This window comes from Sturnus vulgaris, chromosome 2, assembly GCF_052056855.1.
Source record: "Sturnus vulgaris isolate bStuVul1 chromosome 2, bStuVul1.hap1, whole genome shotgun sequence".
Classification (NCBI taxonomy): Eukaryota; Metazoa; Chordata; class Aves; order Passeriformes; family Sturnidae; genus Sturnus; species Sturnus vulgaris.
Window position 1 is genome coordinate 93,877,439 of NC_142244.1, and position 23,149 is coordinate 93,900,587.

The 23,149-nt window shown below is 34.3% G+C and overlaps 1 protein-coding gene across 5 annotated transcripts in view; it reads right to left on the reverse strand.

Annotated features, from left to right (window-relative positions):
- Positions 1 to 23,149, reverse strand: part of ATP11A (ATPase phospholipid transporting 11A) — a 117,115-nt gene that overhangs the window by 16,739 nt on the left and 77,227 nt on the right. For 3 of the 5 annotated variants that reach the window (XM_088160154.1, XM_088160156.1, XM_088160155.1), the window contains exons 9-26: positions 22,614 to 22,678; positions 22,155 to 22,236; positions 20,756 to 20,906; positions 19,364 to 19,561; positions 16,767 to 16,940; positions 15,224 to 15,387; positions 14,867 to 14,938; positions 13,289 to 13,362; positions 12,946 to 13,049; positions 11,082 to 11,263; positions 10,352 to 10,603; positions 8,285 to 8,459; positions 6,952 to 7,054; positions 6,546 to 6,691; positions 5,516 to 5,575; positions 3,819 to 3,946; positions 1,958 to 2,093; positions 1,373 to 1,396 (exon numbers count right to left, since the gene is read on the reverse strand). In XM_088160154.1, the coding sequence (XP_088016280.1) occupies positions 1,373 to 1,396; positions 1,958 to 2,093; positions 3,819 to 3,946; positions 5,516 to 5,575; positions 6,546 to 6,691; positions 6,952 to 7,054; positions 8,285 to 8,459; positions 10,352 to 10,603; positions 11,082 to 11,263; positions 12,946 to 13,049; positions 13,289 to 13,362; positions 14,867 to 14,938; positions 15,224 to 15,387; positions 16,767 to 16,940; positions 19,364 to 19,561; positions 20,756 to 20,906; positions 22,155 to 22,236; positions 22,614 to 22,678 (2,290 nt within the window). The remainder of the gene's footprint in view (positions 1 to 1,372; positions 1,397 to 1,957; positions 2,094 to 3,818; positions 3,947 to 5,515; positions 5,576 to 6,545; positions 6,692 to 6,951; positions 7,055 to 8,284; positions 8,460 to 10,351; positions 10,604 to 11,081; positions 11,264 to 12,945; positions 13,050 to 13,288; positions 13,363 to 14,866; positions 14,939 to 15,223; positions 15,388 to 16,766; positions 16,941 to 19,363; positions 19,562 to 20,755; positions 20,907 to 22,154; positions 22,237 to 22,613; positions 22,679 to 23,149) is intronic. The other 2 variants (XM_014885104.2, XM_088160157.1) reach the window with 1 other exon arrangement.

Genomic DNA, 23,149 nt, shown 5'->3' on the forward strand with positions numbered 1-23,149 from the left:
TTAATGTTATATTCATTTTAGTCTGACAGGCATCATTGTATGGGAAAGGTATTGACTTTGCTCATTTTTTACTAGTTTTGCGAAAATAGTGATTAGCTCATTTGTGGGGAAAAAAAGTTCAAAATTTTTGCTTCAGTATCCATTGCAAAAATCTGGAAGCTGACTTTTATCATTACATATCACTTATGCCATTAATGTCACTGTCAGCTCTTTTATGCTCTTTACTGCTTTCTACCTTTTCCCTGCTCAATAATAACATTTTGTTACAGCAACAAACCTTTCAAACCTTCGAATTCTTCACTGAATTTTTCCAGATGTAAGCATAATTTAAAAACTGAGAAATAACTATCAATACCTATTAGCATTCATGTGTGTAGGAACTCACATAAGTGTCTCGCTTTGTGAACACTTGAAATTTTCAAGCCTTTAAATCTAAACTTGCAGCTCAATATCTCTCAAGTTTTATACGTAAACACAGGCAAATAACGACAAAATTTCTAACACAGACACTTAAGACTCAGAATGTCTCCTCAAGTAACACATTATCTTCAAGTGTTAACATGGGTATCTAGATGTAGACTTCAACATTTGAAATTTGAGAATTAGGCATTCATTTGGCTTCAGAACCTCAGAATTAGATTGAATGTGTGCAATGGAAGACAACTAGAATTTGAGAAAGGAGCCGAGTTGGAATATTTGCAATACAAACTGTTTACAAAATTGGTACAGGTATGATAACTAATTTTCAGCACCATAAGTATATGGTGATGAAGAATTTTGGACATCTAACAGAGAACATAGTGGTACCAAAAAAAGCTGTAGTGCACTGTACAGGTTTTTCTAGTGGAAGTTCATTCTGTCCTTAGAAAAAACACTTTTTAGCAAGTGTTTTCTCTCACAGTAGAAGTTCATTTCCCTGACAGATGTCACAAAGGTGGTTCTTAATAGTATCTGAACACTGCATTTCTAGCAAATGTATATGTTGCATACAGGCAACAAAACTGTGTAGAGTTTATTTTCTCTCTCACTTTGAGGACATTTTATAAAGCTATTAAAGCACATTATAGCAAAAACTGTAAAAAAATTTATATAGCATAAAGTCAGCAACAAAATGTAGATTACAGAAAAGCATACAACAGAATAACAAAATGCAAGGAAGCAAAAGCCTTTTTAGAGTTCGTGATTCTTTACCACACCTCAAATACCTCAATATACTTTGTATAAAGTTCCTTTTATTTCAAGTACTTATAGAGTAACTATAAAGAACATTTCTAACTGTAGGCTTAAATGATATTTTACTGCTCTTTAACAGTTTAATTTAAGAACAGTGAAAGATGAAATGGATATTATGACAAATCCACAATAGTCTTACCATGTGAGTGCTGGTTGTCATTAGCTGAGGATAGGAAGAGAAGCAAGTAGCAAAAAGAAAAAAAGCACACAAATAAAATAGACCAAAATATCAATGGATAAAATAAATAAAATGCAAAAGTTCATAAAATTTGCATTCATGTGACTGCAAAGCAAGTAGAGATAGATTATTTTAAGCTGCTATATGTCAAAAATAATTAAACTATTAAAAAGCTCGGTATATTTAAGATCTCTTATGATCATAACTACTCTATCGAGAGTCTTATGATATGTTAAACAGATTCATCAGATGCATGTTAAGTATGAAACGGAAAAGTTTCTGAATAAATTCAGAAGTAATACATGAAATTTATGTTATATATTTCTCCTACTTAGTATCCAATCCTATGTCTCTGCTTACTAATACACAGTATGTTTCACTGCATAGTTCAGATTTTGTTAAACAGATAACCCATCTATCTCACTGTAACTCATAAAAAGTTATCATCTTGCATGAAATGTTGAAGAAAACTATTATAACTATGTTCATTTCACGTTATGAAATTATGGCATTCACATAATTTCAGTTATGAAATCCAACACTAACCTGTCCATTGCTGGTCACAACTGTGTTGTCTAACAATAAATAGGCACCAAAGAAAAATACCACTGCATCAAACAATCCTAGGAATGTCCAATAAATAAATGCACGCCAGCGCAGCAAAGCATTCTTGGCAACATCTCTGTGTGAAACAAGAAACATCTATTCATTATCAGCAGAAATCCCAGATAAATAAGATAATTCATATTATTTCTTGAAAACCACCACACTTCCACTTTACAACTGTCTACTACTTCAAATTTAACTTCTTACTCAAAATGTCCTCTTAATTTATTTTTATTTAATTCTTATTAAACCCTTTTTACTGCTCCCTGTAACTCTGCTTATTTCAACAACAGCAAACTCCCTGTGCCATACCCCTTCACTTTTCCATCTTTTTACAGAAGGTATGTCTTTTCCAGTGCTTGCTGTGCATGTCATGATCCACTGCAGATATTAAATGGCAACACTAGAGGTCTCTGGAGATTTTGCTTTATTTTCCCTAGGATACTTATATACAGACTATTGCAACAAAATAAAACTTTAATTTTATGTGGAATGTGAAGGGGTTTGCAGTTTACTTGAAGCTTCAGGTCTAATAGAGTTTCTTGAATGTTTTTCCACAAAAACATACACGGATTTGTCAACAACCGAACTCTTCACCAGCACGCATTTTCTTACTACAAAAGAATTTTAAATGTTACAACTTCAGCTCTTGTCCACAGAATGGGTATGTATCAACTTGGCTTATAGTATAGAATACATCAGAGTAAATCAAGACGCAGTTAAATGAAAACCCTGAGTTACAAAAACATTTACTACCAACCAGTACTTCCACCATATAAACTTTAAATACTGTCTGATGACCATATAAAGTAATTTCTCCCCAGAGATTAACCATATAGAGTGCAAACCCGTATGTGGCCAACAACAGCCTCATCTCGCCCAGAACAATCACTATTGCTCAAAACAGTTTAGCAAGAGGCTCTGTTAGGTATCAAAACCCACAAATTTCTGACAAATAAGCTCTACTAGCTTTCATAAACCAAAAAAGCGGCTTCTGAATCATCATTCCCAAGTTAAAAACATTCAAAACATCAAAGAGAAAATAAAAACATTACTGTTGAAACTCAACAGTAATCTCTTGTATTCCTCTTCAATTTCATTGGTAAAAACATACCACTACATTGATTAACGTTTGGGCAGCTAATACTACTTCTTTCAAAGAATGTTTTTCATTTGATTAACTACTGTTACCCCTCCCTGACATGTACTGGCTTTGCAGCTACAAGGATCTAACCCGGGCACTGTTCCTAATTTAGATGGCCAAATGCAGTTAATTGGCCAGAGCTGTATTTCAAGTGGCAAAGAAATTAAACAAGTCAGTTCCAATGCCTAGAAGTGAGTCAACAATATGGAGAAGACAATGCTTCTGTGTGGACAATAATTCCACATAGAATACTTCCTCTGGTACACTCTAACACTCAGTCATCTTCTCTTTCAGAATAAAACATGCATATAGAAAAAAACAACGTTTTCCTTTTTTTAAATACTTCTGTTCCCCATGTTTCCTCCCGGGGGCTGGAGGAAATAAAGAGTACTAAAATAAATCTCCTAATTTTGTTCAACAGTGATTTCTATTTTGCTCTCACTCCCTTTGTAGCAAATCCATGGTGTGATTCATAAAGGTGCATGTAAAAATGTTTGTCTATTGTACTTTGTAGGCCATGCACGTGGTCTTCTGTTGCAGTGTATGTGATGTTCTACCATATCCTTGTGGTACAGAAATCCTGACGACTTCCACTGTAACAGACACAGATCCTACAACTGAACAGTCAAACGTTGGGCTACAGTGTTTTAATTTTACCTGTACAGGGAAGGCTCTCTCTTGAGTGTGTCTGGACTGATATGTTGTTCCATTAGACTGTACAAGAGGATAGGAAGGGAGGTGAAGCTGATATTGTACAGTGTTAGATACGCAGTATCATATAAAGTCTGTAGATGGAAAAGAATTAAATCAACTATTTTTAACTTAAAATTAAATCTTACTTTAAAATTAAATCCTCTGCATGAGACTTGATTTTAAATGAATGCATGAACTTCTGCAGGAAACCAAAGCTATATTCCTTCAGAATGGAGGCAAATACCCCTGAACAGCTGCTTACTGATACAGGACTCAACTCTCCACATGTATCCCATTTATCTGCAGGAAAAACATCAGCTAAAAATCCATTTCAAGGACCAGTCCCGTCCACATACTAGCTCCTCCTATTGTTTCAGTTGTAATACCAACTCCAAACTGAATAGCACATTTCTGTAGAGGCAGAAATTCTTCTCTGACACAACATCCATGTATCTCCCTCCTCTTTTATCTACTCAATGTCTATAAAACATGGAGATATTCAGAGAAGAAGCAGGAGCACTCCAGAGGTTTTTCAGCTGTGTGTGACTGCAATGAGCTTCACAAAGAAACATCCCAATGTGTCTTTGATTCTTCTTCTCACTGAGATGTTTTTTCACGTATGCATCATCAGTGTACCCTCAAACCTACCATGTCACCCCACAAAAATAGCTGTTTATTTCCCAAAATCTATTTGGTGATCATTTATTCTGGAAAAATTGCTATCAACCTCCCCCTTTTTGATTCAAAATTGTATTTATCACTTAAAAGGATAAAAATTAAGCTAAATTTTCATAACACATGCTTTCATATCTAAATCCTGACACTGCTTTATAAAAACCTACAAAGTTTCCAGTGGTCGTTTGAAACAGAAACCAAAACAGAAAAAAACCAGTTTTTCATTTAAACTTCTTCTTGGGCTTTCTTCCAACAAATTCAAAGCAATAGTGCTATTTTCTCCCAATTATATCCAATTCTCACTCAATTTAATACTGAAAACATTAATCTTTTTTTGTCTAAATTCAGTCAGTCATTCCTTTGTTTTTTGCTTCCTCATTCAGAAGAAAGAAGAGGCAGATCTTTTCTACAGAAATTAGAGTAGAACAAGGGAGAAGAGAAAATAAAAATTTAGGAAGGCAAAGACTGGATTATCTCCTGAATGATGGCACTTTTCTGGTGAGCAACAGTTCACTTTTCCTGAATCTTTCAGTTTTTATATTTTCTTTTCAACTAATTGAATGCTGCTATTCATCTGAAAGTTGTAATTCATACCTGCTCATGCTAGAGAAGACTAGTTTATTCTCTCATTTTCATTCTGGATTCTAAAAATGAACAACTGGTTCAATTACTCATCTTTCAGGATTTCCTCCATTCATGTCCAGTAGTAGGCTTAAATCTAACTGACTGTAAGCTTCCCACAGACATTTCACATTGCACTGACATTTCCAGATATTGTATTTCTGTATTCTTTAGCATTAGCTTTATGATAATTCATAAAATTGACTTCTGTAACTTAAATTCAATTCCCACTGAATACCATAAGAACCAAAAGTGATGTTCTTGTTCATGTAAATTAACACTAAATTCTCAGGAAGATCCTATCTTTTTGTTACAAAAAAAAAGGAAGAGATAATATGACATTGATGGAAAAAAAATCAACTAACCTGTTGTGAAAACCCACAGAAGAACTGATACAAAAACTGAGGAAAAATGAAGCAGACATTCTGAAAAACAAAGTGACTGTTGTCAAGCAAAATGCAAGCACTAATTTATATACAATGCTATAAGATATGTATATCATAGTTTTATAACACTAACAATAGTGAGCATTGCAGGAACAGTAGAAAAAAACTACATCTATTTAAACCCCAACAGTCACATCTTGCAGTAATACTGTTAGAAATAAAACACTCAAAATATTTTCAAAACAATCTTACAAAGCTACAGTTTGAAAATTCAAGGACAGTGAAATTTGGGATCTAGGAATACAGTTCAGTTAAAGCAAAGCAAAAAAGAGACAATCCACAGGAAGAGATAAACCATGATAAGCAAGCATGGATACTCTGGTTAGCATGGTTTCCAGCAAAGCAACTGTAAGATGTTTCTAGCTGTAACCCCAAATGTCACCCTCTCCCAATTATACCTGTAGTCAAACACTAGAACCCTGCATTTCCCTGTGACAGTTCCTTTCTATAATCTCCCATTGCTTACTGAAAAAACTTGGATTTTTGGCTAACATTTAGAAATAACAATTGTCTAAACAGGAGGATGCTCACTATGAGCTTTCTCCACTTACATTATCCTAATGAATTTAGCATAACTTAATTTGCAGTAATGTCTAAGTTCTCCAATACTATTTCCACTTGGATTTAGAAGTTCACTATAGAGACAACCTGGAAGGTACTGGAAATAAGGAGACCAGTTTGAGATGGAATTTGTAGATATGAAAAAATAATATAAAAATTTTGGTTTTAAATGTAACATCTATTACAGAATCTATCTATATAAAAGCTATTTCACTTCCTGTTCAGAGTAAAAACAATAATCCCATTTCAGCACTGCATCTGGTACTCAAGAAAAATCTCTTCATGGAATTGTTGCTGGTTTGTACCATTATCTGCAAAAAGTGTATATAGTCGGATATTAGCATTTAAGTTTTTGAGGTTTATGAAATTAGAATAAGCATTCTCATACCTTATAAAAGAAGTATTGCACAAGTTCAGATATCCTAATGTAATAAAAATGCCCATGAACAAGCAACATTTTTTTCAAATGTTTAAATTTAGGTATTGCATAGTCACTGTTTCTTGCTGCTTGACGACCTTCTTTGCCAATGATTCCTTTAAAAAACAATAAAGAGGTGAAGCTATTTAGTAACTAAAGAACTACTAAAAAGATACCATTAATAGCAAAATTATATAATAATGCTATGGTACTGATCTAATGGGAGATCATGACTGTGTCTCATACAATCCCTAGGATAAATGCACTAAAAATTGTCTATAACACATACAACCTTATGCTTTGAGATTGCCTGTTTTTAAGAAATATATGATTTTTGTCATTTCACTTGAAATAATACACTAAGGAGCAGGCTTACCTATACCAACATGTGCTTCTAGAATCATACTGACATCATTGGCTCCATCACCAATTGCTAATGTGATAGGATGTTCTTTTGATAACTTTATCAACTTTACAATCTGGAAAAAAAATAGCATTAGAAACTCTCCTCTGTAATGGTTTGCTTATTTTGCATAAGTGTAACATTAAATAAAAATTACCAAGCCAGTTTTAGAAGAAAGTCTCTGAAGGAACAAAAAACCAACACAACAGCTATGCATAAAGATCACAGTTTCTTCATACTACAAAGTATTTGTTCCAAACATTTTTAAAATACGTCCAAACTATTTTGAGAGAGATGGGACAGGAAGAAGGAAGAGTCGAATAATGGAAGATGTTGTTGAGATTGCTTAATGCTGCGTCAGTGCATCAATAAATTAAGAGGGTTCCAGAGACAGAGTGCACCATTTCAAAGAAATCCTGAAATGAAAGACTAAAAGCTTCTGCTTTCTCATCTGTTTTGAACATTTTTCCTACATTTAAGTAAATATGTTACACTCTATATACATATAAAAATATTGACGTATACACTGTCCAAAAATTTGACTTCAAATCTCTCCATTACAAATTATCACCTCTGTAAATTTGGTACCAAGTCAGCTGCAACTGAAAACTTCTACAAACTTCCAGATAGTTATAGTGCTGGCTAAACATATTTGTTAATGCGAATAAGGGTTACATATGCTGTACCTGCCCACTGAGGAAAAAGACATGACAAAGTGAAAGAAAAAAGAAATGCATATTCCAATACTTCTTTCCTTTCAAAGTTCTTCAGCTATCTTGAGAGGTTTCAGTAATGGAAGGATATGTTTTTACTTGATGCAAACAGAAAATAAAACATTCAGGTATACTTAAACATGATAATGCATACATTTTTTGGTCTGGACTCTTCTAGGTTTTTAACTTACATTAAAAACAGAGAAAAAATATCACTCTGCAGTAACAAGTAACATAGGTTTTTACAGTGTCAAAGGAGTAGACTATACAAAGCTTATTAAGCTAAAAAGAGAGCAGTAGTTCATTTATTAAATATGTTCATATTAGCATATACCAACCATAAAATTTGAATAGTATGTACCTAAATCAAATTCAGGTGCACAGCTGGGTGCTGTTTTAGCGTTCCATTATCTAAATTGCTCGCCAGTAGAAATTCTCCCCTCTCTTTTATTCTAAACTTTTTCCATTTTGGAAGATACAAAAATGAATGGTAGCATCTTAAGTTATCATAGTAATTAAGTCATACAGAGTATTAACCTTCAATATTTACATATGTGCATAGCTAACAAGCAATTATGAAATTAAACACAAACCTGTGCTTTTTGCAGAGGTGCCATTCGACAGCATAACACTGCACTGCAGTTCCTGCAAATATTAAGAAATATCTCTCTGTAGTTACCAGAGCTCCCATCGTGTCTTGGTTTCATTATTAATGATAATGCTGCTCCATCAATAATTAAACCATAATCTTGCGTATCAGTTGAAAGTCTGTTCGGGGATAAAATACAAACTAAGTGTCACTTTAAAATTCTAAGACACATTTAACATCTGGCAATAAGAATTATGTGAAAATTAAATAACAAAAATATGAGTAAGAATACTGCCAAGTTAATACACTTCTAAAGGAAATTCCTTGTATAAGACTGGTATTTACAACATTTTAAAATTCTAGATTATGTTGAAAATATCATGTTGAAAAATTCAAAATTCACCAGTTTGAATACATAAACCTGATACCTCAGTGACCTCACCAGTGAGAATGAGTGTATAATAAATGACTTATCAGTTTGGCTTGAAAAGGCTTCAAGAACTGCAGTGAGGTAAACCAAGCTGCAGGAATAGTTAATTTTGTGGCATATTCCATAACACAGAGGAAAAATCACTTAAAGGGAAAAGGGATAGGCCTTTGGTACTCTGATGAGGAAATAATTATTTTCCAAAGGTCTACTTTTACAGAAGTAAATTGTGCCTTGAAGGAAATGCTTAAAAGAAACCTGTTGGCCCAGATGGATAAGGCCAGTGTGTCTACATCTACAGTATGGATATTTTGCCTTTAGAGTAGTGGCTAAGTCAAATACAGGTTTTCTTTTATTTATAATTCTAAAATATAGTAATTATTTATGTTTCCTATAATATTACTATATATTCTTATCCATAAAAATCTATTAGCAGTATGCCTGTAGTAATTTGAGCATTGCTAGAAGTGTAACCATGGTTACAGGAAGTAGTTTATTCACTATTTTCTCATACAATGAACAATGGGGGAAGATAAGATGGTCTGGACTGCAGGAACTATTTTCTGCAGCATCTAAGTAAGTTATTTCAGAGCACCCTTGCATCTGCCTGCATTACACAGCAGCTTCAGGCTCCAGGTCAACAGTGAATTTTGTATAAATGTACACTGAGGTTTATTTTTACTCTCTTTTCAGTGATCCAAGGTTATACACTACTGTGCATGGGGTTTCAACAAACATGGTTTCACCAAGACTAGTGTTTGTGAGAAAAACACCATATTTATTATTTTGTATTTTAGGTATCTTCATCCTTTTTACTAGAACAGAAGCTATTTTTGGCAAGAAAGATAAATTCTGTAAATTACATTTAATAGCAGTTCCCAGATATTTTCACCACTTTGCTACCGTCGGCACAAATAGGGCAATGCCATTGGTGTACAGTGATATCAAATGAAAAGGTATCATTATGAAATCCAAGTAATGTACTGAATGTTTGATGTATTATAGTGAAATATTTTTAGCCTGTATTTGAACATAGAGGCAGAATCCTGCTATTACTATCTTAGGACTATTCTCCAGCTCTGGAGATAAAGGAAAAAAAAAATCTATAGAGTTTTAACATGTAAAAAATTGGCATTGCACAAAAAGTTAAACAAACATGTTTGACCATTCTTGTAAGTCCTGTGATATGTAAACAAAATGGCACAGATGACATGGAGAAAAATTATTTCTTTAACTCAATATACAAATGTTCTTGATTAGACCAATGGGGTATAAAGTATGAAGAGAGCTAAGAAAAGTTTATCTGGTCCAGACACTTAAGCTGTAAGGCTAAGAGTTATAGAAAATCTCTGCTAAAATAGTATCACAAATGCTTGTTAACTTATTGCTAACCATTTTATGGTAGAAAAATGATTACAGTATCAGTTGTGGTTTCTCTTTTAATAGTCAAAGTAGTACCAGAAATGAGATAAAAAGCCATGATTGAAAACCTAAGTTTGTCTAAACAAGCTTATACCTAATTGCCATACAATAATTCACACATTAGCAACAGAAACTGAAACACACTGCTGTTCTTAAGATATCACAATTTCACTGTTTGCAAAATGCCCAGGAGCCCATTTGAAAATCCAACCTTTTCCTTACCCTGAGAAGGTATCCCTGGTTAAGCTGCCATTTTGCCTTATGACAGTTTTGTTTAGGTCAAAAAGCACATCGTGTAAACTCTGCTCCTCAATTTTCTTTGTGGTTAGCTCAAGTATTTGTGTATTTCTTCGGAAGAGTTTGCAAGCGTAGCAAGTAGCTGCAGCAGTCTCCATTTTGTCTCCTGTCAGAACCCAAACTTTAATTCCTGCTTTCTGGAGTGCTTCAATAGTGTCAGCAGCTTTTTCTTGTAGTCTGTAAAGTCAATTGACAACATACATTGACAGACTGCTTAGAAATAAGCAAGGTCTTTATTGAAAGATTTTCATAAACAAATAAAAGATTTCAATAGAAGTTATCAGATCTAAGAATTTTCCCCGAAGTATGACTCCAAAAATGTTTAGGGGACTAGTATATGTTTTGAATCTTTTTAAGACCTAAAGTTTCTTCCTTAATTTCCTCAATACCCATTTTGTAGTCCTTTCCTTCAAAACTTTTGCCTATAACTTGATCAGTAAATTATTACATACATGTAAATAGTTCAAATACACTGATTTTTGTCCACTTAACAATTATTACTTGCTTACTAGGTTATAAAGTTACTATGTGTAACTTTAGTAGGCTAAGGGTGTGGAATTGTTTCAAATAAGTAGTTTCCCAAATAAATCTCTAATGCAGAAATTACTTTGTCATCATCATAGAACATAAGAAGCTAAGAAATGTACTAACTAACCGATCTTCAACAGCTGTAGCACCAAGTAATATAAAATCTCTTTCTATCTTCTCATACACTTCTGCCAATTTCTTATCCCGGTCCTGAAGGGCCAGCTTTGCATTCTGAAGCAGCTTCTGTACATTGCTATATTCTTCTGCTGTGAGTTTTTTATATGCAACACACAAGGTTCGTAGTCCCTCCTAAAGAATGCAATCAAAAGAAACAAAACACACTTTACAAACTCTTCTTAGACTTCTTGCTGGTGTTTATGATGGAGGACTTGAAAAAGAAACATCATGAAGTGACTAAGCATAGACTGGTACAGTATAGTATAGACTAGGATAAGGCTCAGCTTAATTCTGTTCTGCTCTGGAAGCAGCTACAACCTAATTGACCAACCTCAATCTCCCAGAAGATAAACAGCTCAGTGATCCAACTGGATACATGAGATTACAAGAGAAGGCAAAGTCAAGGTAAAGGTTTCCTTCCCTATGTGTATAATTAGGCAGAACGAGTCAGAATAAATAATAGTAATATAAATAGTAGCTCTGCAGAGTCTGATTTTGATGCTGTGTTGCAGCAGATCACAGACAGGGATCAAACATCACAAAGAGAACTCAAAATGAAAATCCAACTGTACCATTTCAGTCAAGTGAAAACTAGAATTTAGCTGTAGATGTTTCAGACTGCATCAAATTTCTGGATTGTGTGATGAATAAGGGAGTATATAGATTGTGCAAGGTGGGGAAAAGCTATTATAACACAAGAAAGTTTTGCCACCTGAGATCTATATTGCTTCTCACAACACCATTTAACTGGCACTTCAGCTTCCTTAGCTTTAATCTATTCAGTAGGCCTTTGTATAGTTACTTATTACCAAACCAAGAAGGAAAATTATTAAAATACCTCCCTGCCACTTGATATTGATAAAAGGAGGTGCCAGGCATTTTCTTTGAGAGGTTTCTGTGTGTAGGAACCAGTCCTATTTCCAATTATATGGGCTGAAAAAATAGGTGCTGGTCTGGATTTCTTTCTTGACAGACACTGAATGGATATGATATATAAATACTTTCCAATTTCATTAGCCTCTTTTACTTGTAATTATCAGACAGCTGTTCCATATAATGAAGGTTAGTAAAGCACTTTGAAAGTTTTTTGCTTCAAAACAAAAGCAGGTGACACTGTAGGGGTTTTTTCCACATATCTGTAATAATACTTTGTTTTCAGTTCAAGTACTGGATGGCAGCAAATTATATGCTGTGTAAGACTGGCTGTTGTCCTACATTGCAATGAGTTCTGCATACTTTTGGACACAACACAATTCAGTAATTTACAACTCCAAATACTACTTTTAGGTAAAACCAAGTTCTGAATTTCTTTTAAAGGTGATCAGTCAGTTCATAGCTGATTTTTAGCAAGCAAAAATATAAGATATGGATGATCACTGCACTGTCTCCCCAGAGCTTGTAAAGGAATCAAAGGCAGCAAATCACAGTTGCTAAGGCTGGGGACTGAAACTAGCAATAGTTTTAATGGAGATTCACAGGTTTTCACTTTTCTTCTATTAAAAATTAATTAAAACCACAATTGTGAAAATGCCATACTAATGAGCTAACTAATGACCTCTGGTTTAACACACAGTTGTGCATATCTAATGCATTCATATTGCACCATAACTGACATTTGGAAGATGAGGTAGAGGACAGATGCAAATAAGGGAGTTACAGAGACTGCTACCCACAAAGCCTGAGTGAACCTTGGCACAGAATAACCTTGGTGCCTGTAAAGACAAATCTGTTAACAGATAAAGCAGGAGGTCAGAACATTTAATTTCTTTTTGACACTGATATCATGTGAACAGATCAATAAAATGGAATCTTACCACTGCATTGCGTTCTACTCGGGATCGTATTTGGTCAATTTTGCCTTCTTTCACCCTAGGAAATATGGAGGAATCTGCTCCCTTACAAAACAGAAATATATCACCTAAAAGAGATAGCATATGGAATTCAAAATGACTAAATATACTTTCTTTAAAAAAAATCCAAATTAATATATCTTCAAAATGTTTTCTTTCAACTTTTTGCAATATTTGTACTCATGCTACTATCTGGTCCCTTATTTTAAAAAGAAAGGCATACAGACTATGTTTAATGCTTAACTCTGATAAATCTGAAACAAATTCAAGTGAAACAAGAAAATGTAACAGAATGTGACAGCCCTACCTGTTGAAGATTTAACAATTACACTCATTCGCCGTCTCACCGAATCAAAACTGAAAACCTCCAGTAATTCAAACCTGAAACAGAAACAGAACTATTTTTTCACACAACTCTATTTTCCCGATCCCTAAACTGGTTATTATGACTTCAAGCATATAAATTAAACATTACTTCTAATATGGAAGATTATGTTGAGTACTATGGAATATGGACTAGTACAGAATGAAACAGCAGGTTGCAAATAATAAATAAGAAAAGTCCTTAGCTCCTAACTACTTGAAACAGAACTTGTGATGTCCCTAAGTAGTTTTGGATGTATAGTCCATCTAATTTATTTAAGTAGAAGACTAGAAACCTTGCAGCAGAGCACTTTACTGATGATAAAGTTTTTGTGTATATAGACATAGCCTGAGAACTTGAAATGCATTCTTACACACAAGTCTTTATTTTATATTTTTCTAATTTTTACTATTCCTAATTTCCTAAAAGTGTCAACCTAATTCCATAATCTTGCTCAAATGTTGATAGATAATTTATTCAAATGAAAAAAAAAATTTACTGGTTTTATACTTGCCATTACTTCTATGATTTGATTTTATCACACGTTCCTTTCCTTTCTAAGAGAAAAAGTACTGTTTTGATTTCATCAGTTTCTGTACTCTATAATTTACTCTCTTATCTATTTCTGTTAATTTAAGAGAGCCTCTCTTTTTCCAGCATAAACATAAGCAATCCAATCATTAATCCCAACTTTTTCAGGATTTGTCTCTTTCCAGATCTTGTTTAATTAGATCCTTCAGTCCTAAGTCCTTTTAACACTCTAGAACTCAGACCTGTGCAAAGTTACATCAGGCCTATGTCTACAAACTGTGATGCATTTGGGAGAAAATTTTCAATGATTATAGTGCTTTCTTCTGAGTCACCAAATGATACTGACTCCACTTCTTACGAGCTGAGCCAAAAAAGTCTGAAGTAACCTTTGGAAAAAATTCTCCATATTATCCTAGAAGGGGTTAAAGTAACAGCAGGTTTCCTATATTTGTCTCCAAGAGTTGCTGTGTAGCTAGCAGAGTACTCAAGCAAGAAGATCCAGATATAAAACAGACTTAACCAGGAGACATCTCTCTAGAGAAGTGTAAGGTAAATTTTCAAGGGTATGTACATACCACGAACAGCTGCACTACTTCAATGTTATTGAAAATTTGACTCATATTATGGACCATAACATTTATTCTATAGATATTGCCCTTCTGTAAATTCCATGGATTATTTGTGAGTAACAAATTGGGTACACAGCATTTTCTATTAAGAATATATTATTTACCATATATAAAACCAGCAGCAACTATTAGATTAGGTCATGAATCCCACACCTTCATTGTCATACCAATATTTTATACTGCATATCATGTCAAAAATGAAAGTAACTAAAATTACTAAATTTTCTTTATTTTTCTACTAAAACACAAGGTTTCTGGCTTTCCTGACTTAAAAAAATCATGTGTAAGGAAACAATGGTTTATTAAACACATCAACAAAAACTCATCATCAGTCTGTTTTCTTACACTTTTAACCACTCACTTTTCTATGTTATTTTCCCGATTTAAGATCTCCATATAATTGTCTTTCAGCCTTAGATAGGTGTAACCAAGTCTGTAAAATGAAACACAGAAAAAGAGAATGAATGCAACAAATACATAACTATCTGGTTTAAGCATGTCATAAGGATTTAAGACTGAGCCCACAAACAAAACCACCAAAATCCCAAACTGTTTTAGTTGATTTTAGGCTACGAATATTCGTGAATTCATGTTAAGAAAGCAATCAGCTGTAGATTACTTGGTGTTTGTAATTACAATTTTTGTTCTGAAAACAATTTTGAGCTTCAGTGATTAGATATGTAATTTAGAAAAATATAATACCTAAGTACACACATACCTCTGTATTCCTTCAACTAAAGCAACTTCATCAGGTGATGATGAGATATATATACAAGATCTTCTTGATACCTGGTTTTTCTTCAAACCATCTACGCTATCATCATCCTTTACCTGAACAGTGTGGCATAGACAGAGAGCTCGGAAAAATAGTTCCTCTCTCTCCTGAAAAATAAAAGGAATGGTTGTCATTATATGTTATCACTTGAAAACTCTTCCTTTGGGAGGTGATCGATATCACTGATTATTAAAGGTAGATTCCTTGAGGGGGAGCCCAGTCTTTCCCCATGGTAACCACATAATTGTGTCACAGCTGTTTGTACCCTTAGGATTGCCATACAAGTCAGGTTGCTGGGACGGCTGTACAAGTCAAGCTAATGATGAAAAAAAACCCCAGCGTGCATCTTCTATCTCCTCTGAACGCCTAGATGTGGCTGAAGGTATTTTTTCTTTACTTTTGCTTAAACTTTAACAACTATTAATTAAATGATAGTCAAGGTGTAACTTAGAAGTCCTGAGTTCACACAAAAGGATGTAGTACCTGGACCACAGGCCTTAGCAGGGCTTATAGGTTTCAATCTCTTGAGTAGCTTGAACACCCCTCAGAACTAAATAAATTAGTAAAGTGCACATACTTTGGTAGCTCCAGTCAACCACTTCCTATAAAATTTCAGATGGTTTGGTAATGACAGCTCCTGGCAACAGAAAGAGATTTCTGTTTCATGGATACCTGTCTGTGTTATATCTTTTTCTTTCTGTCTGAAACCGATTTTTCTGTGCTGTTAAATACAAACTCTCTGTGCCATTGTGATTCCAAGATAAAAACTCAGCATACGTCAGGACCACATTCTGAGAGCCATGGGTGAGAGACAAAAGGCTGCTGAATTACACCAACATATTTTAAGAGACCTCATTTTGTCACAGTGAAGGGTATGATATGAAGTGAGTGTGAATGATATGATACTGTACTGATGTAATAAAAAATACACTGTACTTTGGCTGTGATTACCCTGCCTAAATACACCCTGTTCACCTGTTGACATATGAAGACTCCTGAACTTTGAACTAATTTTGCTTTACACAGCAAATAGCCACAATGCATACATGCTGTAGGTAGCACACTTCAGATGTGGCTAAATTAAGTCACATTTTAAAGTAATTTAATTTGATCATAAATCTTTCTCTGGCCACATTTTCATTCAGTGATGACTAAGTAAGTCCTTGCACTAAGCCCCCATTTTCCCCTTTAAGGATTTTCTTGTCTTGCTTTCCCTGCTGTAGCTCAGGTTAAACGGAAACCAGTTATCTATGTTTGTAGCTATTAACCAGAGAAAGTTCTATATTTGGGTTTTAACTCAGCTTTACAACTGCATTAAAATGAGAAACTTCCCATTAAGCCTTTAAGTCTTACTCTTAACTATGCAGTTATCTACTTTGATTAGTAAAATTTAAGAATGCTGAATTTCTAATATTCCCTTCATCAGTATAGTTCAATTTTTGTGTTTCATTGTAAAAAACCAAGAACATAGAAAGAGTTATCATACCTTTCCACTGCCTCCTGGAGATGAATCAATCATATCGATGCCTGTACAATCATGGAGGATTTGTCCATTGCAGATAACATGTGGTACATAAACATGCCCTTCAATGCAACATTCTACAAATTCCATATTGTTCTCAGTTAATGTTCCTGTTTTATCTGTGAAGACATACTCGATCTGCAAATGGGCACAGAATAAAAACAGTAGGAATGTGAACAGAGATTTTCCAACGTCTCTGAACAAACTGAGTTTATTACTGGGTTACACCTTCCTTTGAAAATTCTTATGCTCTTTCACAAAAGGAAGACAACAATTTCTTTTGGCAGTTATCTCCATAGAAATATAGGCCCTGAAAGATTTTATCCTACAAGAGTATCAAATAATGCTATCTTTTGCCTCATAACGCATTGAAATTATGTGTTTAACCTACTTCCACTCTTCTCTCTAGGTCCTTTTTTAGTTTTTAATGTCTTTCTTGCTGAAAGACAGGTATTTATAGAAACAAAATGCATACAAATTTAATTTCCCAGGGATTATTATTTAATGCACATGCCTGGATTTGAATCAGTTACTGTCAGAACAGTCTTTAGGGTAGTATCAGAATTCCCCACTACAATTACATTAGTTTAAATGAGGATTGTGGACACAAAGTTATACACATGGGTGCTGTAATTACCCTGGAAAAACTAATTTTGTCTCAATATTGAATTTTTCATTAACTCTATCTTTTACAATAAGCCTCAGCACTTAAGTCTAATAACATGAAAAGTAAAAACAAAACCTGAACTGCCAACCAGAAGAGATAGATTGGCTCAATTTTGGATCCTGGATGTAGGTATTATATACATACTGCATGTCATATTTGATAAACTAAGAGAATTAAGTAAGGTAAGGAACTAAATACTGAAAATAAGACTACTATTTAGAATTCATCAGATTGTTTATCAAGCCTCACCATTTATGCAGAGCATCAAACAAACTAAAAACCAAATAAATTTTTGTTCAGTCTTCAAAAACATCATTAATTATGCACACTTTCCACTGAGACTGACTTTTGTAATATTCACTAATCTGAAAAGGCAAATGCCAAATTTTCTGGTGGCTTTTTATCTGCAGATAAAACACTCACAATTAAACTTTTTCCAGAGTGGATAGGATTTATATGGATTTTTTTCATCTGAATCCCTATATTCAGTTAAATCATAAAAGTTACAAAATGCTATCAATCAAAGGTCTTTTAGTCATTCAGTGTGTTGCTTTGTCACAATGTTTCCTCATGTTCAGACAGACCCTCCAGTTTCAGTTTGTGCCCACTGCCTCTGGTCCTGTCACTGAGCACCACTGAGAAAATCCTGACTCTACCCTCTTAGTACCCTCCCATTCAGGTATTTGTATACATTAGTGAGATCTTCCCTGAACCTTCTTCCCTCGAGGCTGGACAGTCCCAGCTCCCTCTACCTGTCTTTGCATGAGCCATGCGAAGTCCAGTTCCTTGGCTGTCTTTGTGGCCCTTCTCCAGGTTCCCTCCAGGATGCCCCTACAGATGTGTCTGTAGTGGGGAGCCCACAGCTGGACACAGCATTCCAGGGGAGGCCTGGAAAGGGGCAGGATCACCTCCCTCGACCTGCTGGCAACACTTTGCCTAATGCAGCCCATGATAGTGCTGGCCCTCTGCCGTAAGGACACACTGCTGGCTCATGCTGAACTTGATTTCTATCAGGACTTGCAGGTCCTTTTCTGCAAAGCTGCTTTCCAGCTGGATGGTTCCTGATCACCCAAATCATTAATGATCAGGATGGGAGCCAGTATGGACCCCCCAGTGTACACTGCTAGATACCAGCGTCCCACTGTGCCCTGCTGACCACCACCCTCTGAGCCTGGCTGCTCACCCCCTTTTCAATCCATCTCACTGTCTGCTCATCCAGGCTGTAATTCAGCAGATCCTCTTCGAGGATCTTGTTGGAGACAATGTCAAGTGTCTGCCATAACAATGAAATACCTGGTACCACCCTTAATCCAAATAGGTATGTGTCCTTAAAAGCTTTATTATCAGTTTGACTAGAAAAAGAAAGAAATATAGCAACTTATTCATTTGAAAAACCTATGAAAACATTTTTAACTGAGATCTTAAATATTTTCTTAAACAAAATGCATCTATATCTGTCTCAAGGTGATGATTTTCTTAACACAGAATTTATTTTCAAAAATGAGACCGACAATCATTTTAATTGATAAAACTTGTGTCTGGAGATGCAGTGTCAGCGTAGTCAGACAAAAAGGGTTTTTTTCCATCTAACTTTTAATCTAAGGAAGTTAGATGCTTATATAATGTCCCGCTATAATCAATGTAGAGGAAGTGTTTATCCCTTAATACTATAGTAATACTAATTGAATTCCACTGGCTAGGTGAGAAATCAGAATTTTTGATTCTGAAAATAAAAATATCTCATATTTTATTTTTTTAATTAATCAGCACTAAAGTGCTGAAACGTACATGTACCCAAAATAAAACAAAACCAAAAAACCTTGAAGTAACAGTTTAAAAATAAAAGCCTACAGTAGAAACAATTGAAAAAAAATTATCATTCAGTGAAATTTACCTGTCCCAGTTCTTCATTGAGGTCAGAAGTGTTCACCAGTGGTCCTTCACCTGTACCCTCATCAAACATTTCCTCATCCCATGCAATGAAATAAGAACCAAGAAATTTCTGCATTTCCACAGTGACGTACATAGATACAGGAATAATGTAGTTGAAAAGAACCATGAATGCAAGGAAGTCTGTAAAAGCTTGAAGAAACTGCCAAAGAAACAAGATGAAAATATTGATTTTTTTCATGTACCATTAAAGACTGCAAGATTACTACATGTATTTACAAACAGTTTTTTTCAAATAACTTTTGAACAGTAAGCAACACACTTTCATAGCTCATGGTTCAGCACAGGATGCAAACCTTCATGATTTATAACATCACAACAGGCATGCAACAGAGCTTTTTCTTTTAAATTTGCATTTTTATTTACACGTATAGAGGTGTAGAATACCATTACAAAGCATCACTGTAAAGTTCTAGAGCAACTAATGAGCATGGTGAAGACATTTTGGGGAAGAAGTGAAATCCTAACATGTACATTCAAAAATTACCAGAAAAATAGCATAGTTCCACAACAACGCCTTCAAGGATTACCAAATTACATAACAGCATTTCATAAATAAATAAAGGGTTTCCTTTCCCTCCCTCAACACAAGCAAAATGTATGCACATAACCTGGCTGAATTTTTCAGTAGTGGAGACTTGGTGGAGCTACAGCCAATCCGCTGAGCAGGTTGAGACAGTGCTACAGGTGGTAATGAGAACTCTAGAATGCCTGCCTAGCATGTGCTCCTCCTGCCTTTAGGGTAAGGAAGCAAATTTTCCCCTAGTCTGATTGGGAGGATTTAGTGAAACAAATATTGTGCTTTCTGTAGGGCAGGGTTCAGTTCACTGCTTTGGATCCTCTGGGTATCCATTCAGGACAATGTCCTTGTTCTGTAAGAACATCTGGCACTGGTGACTGATACTCTCCAATGCCTCAAATGCTCATAAAAGAGCAAAATGAAACTAAGCTTTTGAGGGGCATTTTTACGGAGATTCCTACAGCTGATTATTTTGAACATGTCTCTTACAGGACTGCCAATAGCTGCCAATTCCTTCCAGCGCTTGTATTTCTCTGCAAGAGGTCAATTCTTTAGATATTTATATAAATAACAAGCAGCTCCAGAACACTTTCATGAAGCTTTTTATACTAAACCAGACATTTTCTCATCAGTTAAATTCACACATACAACTTGAGGGCAAAAATTTAACATACAAGCTTTCTACAAGTACACTATCACCACTGTCAGCAAAAAAGTGTGACTGGTAAGTAAGCAGACTGTATATACTTTTCAGTAGAATGTCTATAAATTAAGGGTTTAGGGAAACGTTCTTGGTATTATAATTTATTTCCATACCAAATTTCTTTTCTTTTCAGGCTCTGTTTTCTGATTATACCATGGCTCGTCACGAAATGGTTCACTCTGCCAGGCATACTTCAGGACAGTATTTATTAGTGCTTTACTGACGAGAATACAGAGGTATACAACAAGAAATACATTCATTGATCTAAAAAAAAAGGCAAAATAAGAATCCCATTAGCATATAAACTACAGAATTTACTAGAAAATGTTGTACTTCTGCAACAGTCTTATATTTGCTGCAAGTTTAACAATGCTGAGATGTTAAATAACTCTTACAAAGTACTTTTACAATGAGGAAAACATAGTTTTCTATTTTTAATTTCTATTTTTCTATTTTTATAGCTGTTTCCAAAACGTGTGCGACAGATTACCAAAACTAGTATATTAGTGAAAACGATAGCATAGACAGAATCAGAATACTGGGCTTGTATCTGCAGACCTTTTCATGCCACTTCACTGAATCATTATAAGATCACTCACGTAAGTACTTTTATAGAAATATAAAACAAAAAAAGAACATTTTGCTATGTAGTTGTAATGTTTTAACTCTAGGCAGGTCTAAAAAAGAGCAAGAATATTTTGCATTTAATATTTATTTTTTTTTTAATTATAAGCATGAAATCAAAGCCATGGGTTATACATCAATAACAACAGGAAGAGGCACATGATCATTGCTCAGTCATTGTGTAAGAGAAAGCTGTCAGCTGGTCAGTACATCTTGCCTCAGTCAATGACATCTTGTTTTTCACAAGGCTGGACACCTTACTCAGAGCTGATGATTTCAGATAGCAGAATAGGAATAGAAAATAGTCTCTATTTTAAAAATAGTAAGAAACCAATGTCAGTTCACTCCTTAAGGATAGCATTGCCTTACTTTCCCATCATACATGTCTCTATGGAACTTATTAATTTTAGCTAAACCATGGAAAACATGCCACAGACAAGCACTGTTACTCCAGCTGATTCAAAGTGAAGCGTATTAAAAAAGTGCATTTTTACTGAATTCAAGACTTAATTGCAATGAAAAGTATTGAATGCTAGGATAATAAAAAACACAACCTTGGAAAACTGTCAGTAAATGTACTCTAAACAGTGAAAGAAAGTCTTATGGAACAATAAAATATCATACATTAAAGAGCTATGCATTAAATCAAAATGGCTTTTTAAAAAATATCTAACAAGAATAATTCGGTATTGAGAACCTCATTTATATGGTAGTATATGACTTACATTATAAGTAAAAAATTGTTTAAAAAGAAGTAAATTTTAAGTCCCTCTACCTCTTTTTTCATTTGAATCAATAAAACATACACTTTCAGAGAAAAAAAATATCTGATTTGCACCATTCAAACATGCAGCTTTCAAACCCCAAAATAAGTATTAGAAATTTTACTTCTCTACAGCAGATCGCTTCTGTGATTTTGATTGGTAATTTAATGCCATCTTAGTTTCCATGCCAGTGTAGATAGCAACACCTGAAATTAGACAACTTGTTTTAGTAAAGATTGCACAATGTAGTAACTTCAAAAGAGCATAATTAATTAGATTATTATACTCTGTCATTTCCTTAATTCTTCAGTCTGAAGAAACTACAGATTTGGATAACTCAAAGTTAGAAATGCCTTTATTATCTTGCTACTTAGAAATTTTAAGCAGCATTTACATCCCATTCCAGTCACAGTTTCCAGTTGCTAAAGTGTTCCTATGTAACAGCATTAAACCTCATTAAAAAGTTGTAAAACAAGCCACCCAATAGAAATCATAAGGCCAGTAGTAACTGTAGGCTTGCAACTTTGCTTGGTATTAGCTTATTACTTCAGGATCCATTAAAATAATCATTAGAAATATTTACCAAAGATTTTTTCTGTGTTCTTTAAAGTGGCTCCTCTAAGAAGCAAATTTTCAGATCCTAATGGCCTGCAAAAGGTAAGTATTACAAAATGTAAACATTTAGAGAAAATTGTCAGACCTTAGTAGAAGTCACACAAAACAGAAAATTAGTTCTACTAAAAAACTTTTATTTTAACAAATTACAACGTATATTTAAAATTTTAAAGTGAAAATGAAAAATAGATAAACAGATGTCTAAAATTAAGCTCACAATTTCACAATTCACGTCTTAAACCAATGCACCTAAACACCATAAAGACTCAACATTCTACTTGCGCACTCATTTTTAAAAAATATTAATTCCTTTATTTTTCAGGCTTATATAAACTATACTGTCCTGTATGTTAGAACTACTTAAGGACAATACACTCCTATTTTATTTTCAGTATAAATGGCATACAAGATATTTTTTATACTTGCTGTAAACATTTTTTACAATGCCAATAAACATAGGTAAAATAATTTATTGAAGAGTGCAGGAATTAATGTAAGGACCTC